Raw genomic sequence first — 9,211 nt, 5'->3', positions numbered from 1 at the left:
CTCTGTTTGTGTTTTCTTCTTTGCCTCCATTTCAGTTTTCAAGTCTTGAACTGTTTCCATTATCTGTTTGATTGTTTTTCCTTGGTTTTCTAGGGTATCATTCACTGATTTATTCAATTCTTCAAATTTTCTGTTATATTTCTCGTCCATTTCTATAAGGGCATTCTTTACATGCTGTTTAAGGGCGTCAATCACTCTCATAAAGTCAATCTTTTCTACTTCATCTTGATTAAGGTGTTCATGCCCTCCCGTTGTGAGGTCGCTGGTTTCTGGTGGCTTCATGTTGCTTTTCAGATTGTTGGGTGAATTCTTGCATTGGCGCCTGCCCATCTCTTCCTCCGAATGCTCCTCTATGGATCTTCTTTTACAGGATCAGGTCTCCTTGCCTACTGATGTACCTTCCCAGTGATGGCTCTCCCCGGTGATGCCTTTCCTGGTTCCGAGAGAAGATCTCCATGCCCAATGATGGCTCTCCTCAATGCTGGCTCTCCTGGCGCAGAGCTCAGGTCTCCGTGCCCAATGTTTGCTCTCCTGGCTCTGAGGTCGGGTCTCCATGCTGGTTGGGTAGCTCGTAAACAAAGCGCCTACTTTGCTAGGTGCAGGCAGGCTAGTGAAACAAAGGAACTCCCGCCCGCTTGGTTGCCCTGAGGATTCGGAGGGACCCAGTGCCCAGACAGGCTGAGCTGGGTGATGTTAAGAGCTGAAAGAGGCTGGGGGACCAGGTGGGGAGGGTTCTGGATGCAAGCTGGGTGGGATAGGAAGAAAGAGGCAGTATGCAGGGAGTAGAGGCCCTGCAGAGAGCCCAAGAAGGATAGGGGGTTGAGGAACTTCTGAGTTCCCTGTTCCGGGCTGGTGCCGCAGGGTCAGAAACTCTCCCAAATGTTGGCTCTCCTGGCACCGAGATCGAGGTGGAAATTTTTAATAAATTAAAAAAAATTAAGTGTTTGTATTACCAACTCAAACCTAAATAAGACATGGAAGAAATGAAAACCTGTGCTAAATGAAACATTGGTCAATGATTATACAAAACACCTCTGCTTTTAATTCCAGTACTAAGAAGACAGAAGCATGTGAACCCCTGAGTTCAAGGCCAGTGCCTGTTCTTCAGAGCAAATTCCAGGATTGCTGAAGCTACATGAGAAACAATGTCTTAAAAATAAAACAAAATAAATACAAAATACATGTGATGCTTTTGCAAATGATAACAACAAAAAGTTATCCAATGAAAAAATAATAAAAGAGAAAATGAAGTTTTGTTACTAAAAATATCTTATAACTATATTATAACTGGTCAAATGAATTAGGTATATAATATCCTTAAAGGGGTGTGGAAATACCACTTTTATAGATTCTGTATAAATATATAGATTATATTAATAGCAATATTATGTTTATGAAGAAAGCATAAAAAATGAAGCTACTTTTATGCACTCATTACTATTGTTGGTAGGGTCAATACAGACATATGAGTTGGGTTGCTGCCCTTAAAGTAATAATCAATAAATATACAAAATTGTCTCCAGCAGCTTTTCATATTTTATTAAAAGGTATATGAGAAAACATATCTTTTCACCAATATTTATATAAATAAACTATTTCTGCCACCAGATAAAAAATATTGTAAAAAATAATATCACAATTTCTGTGGCAAGCACAAGGGAACTTTGTATACAGTAAGATAATGCCAAAGAGAAGTTCTCCCTGTGTAGTGATATCTCATTATATTTCAATAAATAAAGCTTGCCTAAAAATTACAGAGTAAAACAGTTCCACTGTTAATGGTGACAGGAAATGGTAACACATATCTATAATCCCAGTAGCCACATCATTTTACCAAATAACCAAAAGGTTCAAAACTTTAATACCAAAAGTGCATGCCCTAAATCCCAGTCCTAGAGAAGATTTTTTTTTTTTCGAGACAGGGTTTCTCCGTAGCTTTTGGTTCCTGTCCTGGAACTAGATCTTCTAGACCAGACTGGCCTTGAACTCACAGAGATCCACCTGTCTCTGCCTCCAGAGTCCTGGGATTAAAGGCGTGTGCCACCACAGCCCGGCTAGAGAAGATTTTAAAATAGGATACAGTACTCTGACAGTCTCAGTGTGAGATTCTTAAAGGCCAGGATCACCATTTCCAGACTGAGTTTGAGGTAAGAATCAGTGTTTGACTTTGCTTTTCTGACTTTCAATTTGATCCTCAAATTCTCTCTCTCTCTGAGTTTTATTAACCAAGCTTCATTTTGGTGCCCACATTTTGGGGCATGAATTTACAAAAAGCCATTTGCCTGAGATCCACCAGCGAAAGCCAGAGCTGGGATTAGAATTCTAGCTCTAGGAACTGGATCCCAAACCTAACCGTCTGGGTTCAGGAAAACTAGTGATCCCAGTTCCCATCTGCTCTGGCTTAACTTTCATGAAAAGATGGAAAATACTCAGAGAATCTGAATACTTTATGTTTTTGAGCTGTCTTTAAATTGTTTGACTGCTAAGGAAGGAGCAACAACTGTGATTTCTAGATCCAAAAAGTGATACTGTAAAAACCTATAGTCAGTAGTATAAAAGTATTCTGATATTTTGATAATAGAAAAACATAAGTTTGATTATATCAGTTTCCCAGAAATTAATTATGAATAGTATCCTAAAATTAATTTGATGTACAAGAGAAATGTTCCCCAGGGGTTTGATGGTCCTTATTAAATAGCGATCCCTATCTGAAACCAAAATAATTATAGTGGAATCAGTGCAACTGCCTGAGGAAAGCAAGAGCATATAAAATACAAAAGATAAAATTTCCATTTACTTTCACTGCCGATTTCAAGTGGATGTGTAGAGGTAAGATCAAGTGCTTTCCTTACACTATTTACCAAAGATAACTCCGACCTTCTAGGTAAAGATGATCTTAAAATACCACAGATTAAGGTTTACTCTGAAAATGATCTACCCATTAAGCAGGTCTCACATAACTCTACTCTTCTGTATAATTGGAAGAAATTAACGAATCTAATGACACTTTCTAATGTTCTTTATCAGCACATAATAACTATTTAGATATTTCTTATCCTAGCATTGGGAGTCAATTTGTGGTAATTTATGTTAGATATTTGTCAAATTGTACTAATTATGCTGTTGGTAAGAGAACTGATTGCATATATATTGAAAGTGAGCACAGAGAAATTTAATAATACAAGAGCATGAGATCATATGTATCTATCAATTTATTTTTTTAAATTTTAACTTATTATATTTTTAATGACTCTTTGCTTGTAGGCCTGTGGGCCACATGAATGTCTTGTGTCTGTGGAGGTCAATAGATTATATCAGATTTCTTGAAGTTAACATTACAGATGCAAATGAGTCACCTTGTGAGTTCTCAGAACGGAACCTAGGTCATCTGGAAGAGCAGTCTGTGGTATTAATGCTGATCCATAAATTCAGCTTCATCAATCTTGTAATTTAAATGAATCATTGAATGAATCTAGAAGGCAAATGGAATACTAGGATAGGAAATATCTAAATACTTACCATGTGCTATTAAAGAACAACTATTTAGAGTCATTAGATTTGTTGATTTCTTCCAATTGTACAAAAAAAGCTAATCAATAAGAGAGATTTATTTGATTTTGTCAGTTATTTTTGCTCATATTAATATACATTGAACAATCACCAAGACAGTTGGTGAAAGATCCAGTTTTTACATAAATACTAAAGAAGAGAAGTTAGACAAAACATACATATTTTATCAGTGAATAACATAACGGGAAAATCTGCCATGAAAATGGAAATTAGATAGTTTTAAAGTAAAAAGTTAGATAAGAACCTTCTAGTAGTCATGTTTATAATAATTATCACAGTGAATGATTATACAAAGCAATATTATAAGAATTTTTATATAATAAAAATTTGCTTCAAGAAAATTGACATTGGTAGATTTTTTTTCATTTCTCATTTTAATGTGATTTCTTTTTGCTTTCTTTTTTCTTTGTTTTTCCTAATATCTATGGGTATGCATGCTTGCAGAGTTCAGCTTTTGATGCAAGGAATGATTCACAATTGCTTTTCTACTTAACTTGCTGACTTATGATGTCACAGAGAATCCCAGAACTCAATGAGATGGCTAGTCCAGACATCAGCTTAGTGTAGACCCTGTCTGTCTTTAAATCGTGGAATCTTACTAGGGCTTTCCCAACCACTAGGCATTATCTTGCATTTATGTAGTTGTGAACTCTGCTCTTCAAGGTAGCAAGCTCAAAACTGAAAGTTGCAACTATATAACCATGGATTTAACTTCCTTTGTACTCAGTATAACCTGTGGAATTCACAAAGAAAGATATAAGACCTTCTTTTGAATAAGAGTTAAAGAAAATTTTCAAATAAAATCTGTGAATTTAAAAACTTTGTATTGATAAAAATGAAGGAAAGGTAATTTACAAACACAAAAACAAAAAAGGTTGTACTAAATTCTCACTAATTAACTATTAACAATGGGCTACTTTAATGTACAACCCATAGCTCTGTTTGCAAGGTTTAAGTGGTACTCTGCAAACTGAGAGTCACTCTGCACGCTGAGGGTCAGCTTTTAGATATCCCCCAGTCATTCATGACCAGCAACTGACGTGATCTGTTATCGTTTAAATGAAAGAATGTATGTGACTTTTTGGTTGTGCATTGTCCCATACTCTCCCCTGCTATGCGAAACTGGCCTTATTAGGGGACTAGAGAGCTTTGGTAAACACCATCAGGGATGCCAGAGAGTAACAGTGGGCTAAATACAAACACTAGCTTAACCGGAAAACCCTGTTAATACAAATTGGTTTTTTTTAAAGTAATTTATATCTGAGTTTCATCTCAAGATTGTAAAAATTCTTTTGTTCATGTCTGATGTTTGCTTCATCAGACAAAGGAGAGTTTGGAAACTGTCCATGGCTACAGCTATAAAAGCCCGTCTCTACCTGTGGTCACAGCTGTAGCTGATAAGCTTTGTGTACCCCAAGGAGATTTTTTCTTTTTCTGGAATAAAGTTTGCTTCTAGCTTAATAGAAAAACAAAGGATAAGTGCAAAGACATAATTTCCCTACAGTTTTCCTGTATTTATAATGTATGCATCTCAAAACCTTGTTGAAATATAGCTGAGTCTAGTAAAATAAATCTTATATCATAGGCTTATTTTAACTACATACTTAGTGCTTTTTGAATGTTAATAATTTTATGCTGTAGTTAAAAAGCAAAATTATCATAAATTATGTTTAAAAACACATAAATATATTCATTCATCTTATCCAGCCAACATAAGACATTTGTGGACTTGAAAAATAAATGCATCAAACATATGGAAATTGTTTTGTCTACAGATGAAGAGCACAGTAAACTAGAATATTCAAATATTACAATTAGAGAATTCATTCTCTTAGGATTTTCTGATGTTCCCTATCTCCATTGGATGCTTTTTGGTATATTTTTTCTCATGTATTTGATTACTCTTCTCTGCAATAGCATTATAATACTAATAACAAGAATTGACCCTGCTCTGCAGACCCCTATGTATTTTTTTCTTAGCAACTTCTCTTTTGTGGAAATCTGCTACGTAACAGTCACCATCCCGAGGATGCTCATGGATCTTTGTACACAGAAAGGCACTATTACATTGTTTTCCTGTGCTTTGCAACTCTGTCTTGTCATCATGTTTGGAGGAATGGAGTGCCTCCTACTTACAGTCATGGCCTATGACCGTTATGTGGCCATTTGTAATCCTCTGAACTATCCACTAATCATGAACAGTAAGATCTCTGTGCAGCTTGTGGTTGCTTGCTGGGTCAGTATCATTCCAGTTGTGACTGGGCAAACTTATCAAATTTTCTCTTTGCCTTATTGTGGATCTAACAAAATTAATCACTTTTTTTGTGACATCCCCCCTATACTTAAGCTTGCTTGTGGAGACACTTTTGTGAATAATTTAGCAATCTATGTTGCTGCAGTGGCTTTTATCATGGTTCCATTTCTGTTGATCATTGCCTCCTATAGCAAGATTATCTTTAACATTCTAAATCTGTCTTCTGCTGGAAGAAGGTCTAAAGCCTTCTCTACCTGCTCATCACATCTTATAGTTGTGGTATTGTTTTATGGAACAGCTATTATAACATATGTAATACCAAAATCAAATCAATCAGAAAGCATGGGGAAGCTGCTGTCTCTTTTCTACACTGTTTTCATTCCACTGTTGAATCCAATCATATATACACTGAGAAATAAGGACATCATGGTAGCATTGAGAAAATTACAAACTAAGTTATCAATATATAGGACCACATAAAATTACAAAAATGGATTTCTTATATGTTTTGCATATATATGCAGCACAGCAGAATTGTCAAAATCATTTCTGAATGTTCAACTATAATAAGTAATATTGTGTTAGTACTCATGTCAAGTGAAATTTGTTTGATGAAATTTGAAGTTCTGTAAAAGGAAACTGTACTTTTATTTTCTGACCACCATGACCCTAATAATCAAACAGAAATTACATTAATTTCAACACTATTTGGCAAATGGCTCATCATATCCCTGCATAGCTCTTATATCTTAAGGTACCCCTGAAACAGGAAACTGTGCATTATTTCCTGTCTGCTGATTATCAAACAGATACACAAAAACTGTGTTAATTACAAGTTTTCTTGGTTAATGGCTCAGGCGCATTTCTAGATAGCTCTCACATCTTAAATTAGTCAATTTCTATTAATTTGTGTATTGCTATGAAGCTGAGGCTTTCTTGTAAGACTCTGGTGTTTCCTTTCCTAGCTACGTGGCATCTCCCTGACTCCTCCAGCTTGCCTCCTTTTTCGTTGCTTGGATTTCCTGCCTTACTATATTCTGACATGCTGTAGGCCAAAGCAGATTATTTCTTAACCAATGGTAATAAAACATATTCAGAGCATACAGAATGAGTCCCAACATCATAACCCATTTCTATTAATAAATGTATCACCACAAGGCTGTGGCTCACTGATAAGGTTCTGGCGTCCTTGGCCTTCATCAGCTACAGGGCATCTCCTTGATTCTGCCTACTTTCTGTATATATCTGTGTTCAGATTTTCTGGCTGGCCTTATTCTGCTAAGCTATTGGCCAAAACAGCTTTATTCATCCACCAATAAAAACAAAATATATACAGAAGGATATCCCACTTTATATTACATTTTCTGTTTAATTAGAAATGAAAGCTTTAACTTTGACATAGTAAAATTACATATGCAAAACAGTGATTAAACAATAATCAAAGTTACAATATTTAGTCCATTTACATTTGGCAAATTAAGTAAAACTCTATCATCTATCCTAATTTTGTGACTCTAAAGTTTTGTGTTTAATTTATCATAACTAAGGAAAACAAAAATTATAACTATCTGGTATTCAACTCCATCAACAATCCCAGAAGTGTATATTACCTAAACAAGAAGTATATTGTAAGCAACTTTCAATGTTCTAGAACTGACACAGACATCTCACTGCCTGGACAGTCACCCAAAGTTCTTTTCTAATTTTGGGGCATCCGTCTTTAGTCTATAGGCTCATAATATCTAGCAAACTTTTCAGTGAAACAGGAAACTTGAAGATTTGTTCTGCCTTGTACTGGAAAAGTTCATCAGTTGCTTTCTTCTGTGTTTAGTAGAGTGTCTGACATTTTCTTCTGTGAAGCAGGAACTCTGAAGGACCATCACATTTTTTTGGAAAGTTCAGCAGTCACTTTTCTATGGGTTCTATATGCCTAGTCTATGCAGCATACCGTCATACAGTCTAGGCAAGAACAGCTTCTTGCCCAAAGGGCTCGACTTGTTACCTTGAAGACAAATTCCATAAGTTTCTTCGATGTCCATCCACTTCTCTGAAATAATTGGTGCAGACAGAAAAAGAAATGTCTCACTGTTGAAAAAAAAAGTCTAAGTTCTTAAAATATTTTAAATGCTGTATTCTGTAGGTCTTTGAGATGTGTGAAGAATTTCTATCCATTTTAAATATATCTCTATACATCTAGAAACCCTAACTAACATGACTGAGCATTTGATTGTTATATGTGACTATCTATTAATTTATAATTTTAATTATATATTACATTTTTAATGAGTTATAATAAACATATCAATAGACCAACATCCATACTAATGTAAAGTGTTTATCTCTAAATAATATCCCCCTTCTTTGGCCACAATCTCAGATACTCCATTTCATATTCAAATATTTTTTCAACTACAAGAAGTCAATTTCCTGCTGCCCTGTGCCCTCTGACAGGTCCCTCCCCTCTTCCTAATGTTGGCGGTGACCCTCAAGGTACAGAGACAGGGCATGCAATGGGGTTAAGGATTGCCTGAATCCCACTTCCCCCCAACTTGAGCACCCTTCCACCCTTGTGTGTGTACACCGCTGTCCCAACTTTTATCACTCACACTGGCCAGTCATGCTCTCCCTGAATTCCATGGGTGGGTTCTAGGCCGGGTTCCCCTAATGGTTCTGCTGCCACCATCCTGTGTCCACTCACACTGAGGCCATGGCTCCACGAGTGAACACAAGGCTCCCAGCACCAAGGCAGTGCGCATCACCACCCTGGGATTGTGAGGGCTCTGTGCAGCCCCCTCTACAAACTTGGGGCTCCCAGTCAAGTTGTTAGGAGGTCAGGCAGTGGGCACTCAGCGCCCACTGTTCCCCAAAGGCTTTGTCCGCTTCCAGGTTCTGGTACCACCGAGGAGGTCTGCCCTGCAGGGTCAGCCCGTTTCAGCTGTTCTGCTCTTGCTGCCTTTCTTCTAAAGAGGCATGCTGCTATCTTTCCCTTTGCCCCATATGCTAGCTCTGTCCAGGTAGTGAGTAAGAGAAAGTGAAAGAAATCATCTGTACCATAGCCTTAGTTCACTAGAAACATGAGTAAAGACAAACACAAACATCACAAAAGACCAAGGGCACAGGTAGAGAGTTTGCTCCAGTAAGACAAGAGAAAAAATTAAAAAAACAGTGACAGATTGGCATTTTCAAGTGGGAGAAACTCTGCTGGCTCAACTCAATTATGACAAAACTGCCCAGATTTGAGGCGCTCTCTCATCCTCAATCAAATATAAACCTTGAGGGATTCCTTTATAGGGTACTGGGACTCGAACCCACGTTCTCCCTCCACAGGGAGGTGAGATTCAAACCCATGGTCTCGATCCAAAAGGAGATGAAACTTGAACCCATTAT

General features: G+C 37.0%; 1 protein-coding gene across 1 annotated transcript; it reads left to right on the top strand.

Moving 5' to 3' along the window:
* Positions 1-5,323: 5,323 nt before the first annotated feature.
* On the top strand, positions 5,324-6,304 carry LOC101999366 (olfactory receptor 10AG1-like). The gene has a single exon (XM_005363472.1). It carries the CDS (start codon positions 5,324-5,326, stop codon positions 6,302-6,304), a length of 981 nt encoding a protein of 326 aa, XP_005363529.1.
* The last annotated feature ends 2,907 nt before the right edge of the window (positions 6,305-9,211 follow it).

The sequence above is a fragment of the Microtus ochrogaster genome, linkage group LG9, assembly GCF_000317375.1.
Source record: "Microtus ochrogaster isolate Prairie Vole_2 linkage group LG9, MicOch1.0, whole genome shotgun sequence".
In the NCBI taxonomy this organism is placed as follows: domain Eukaryota; kingdom Metazoa; phylum Chordata; class Mammalia; order Rodentia; family Cricetidae; genus Microtus; species Microtus ochrogaster.
The sequence above is the reverse complement of the archived record's forward strand: the minus strand, read 5'-3'. Positions and strand labels throughout refer to the sequence as shown.

Excerpts from the sequence above, each read along its gene's own strand:
- LOC101999366 (XM_005363472.1), top strand. The coding sequence starts at position 5,324 with ATGGAAATTGTTTTGTCTACAGATGAAGAGCACAGTAAACTAGAATAT.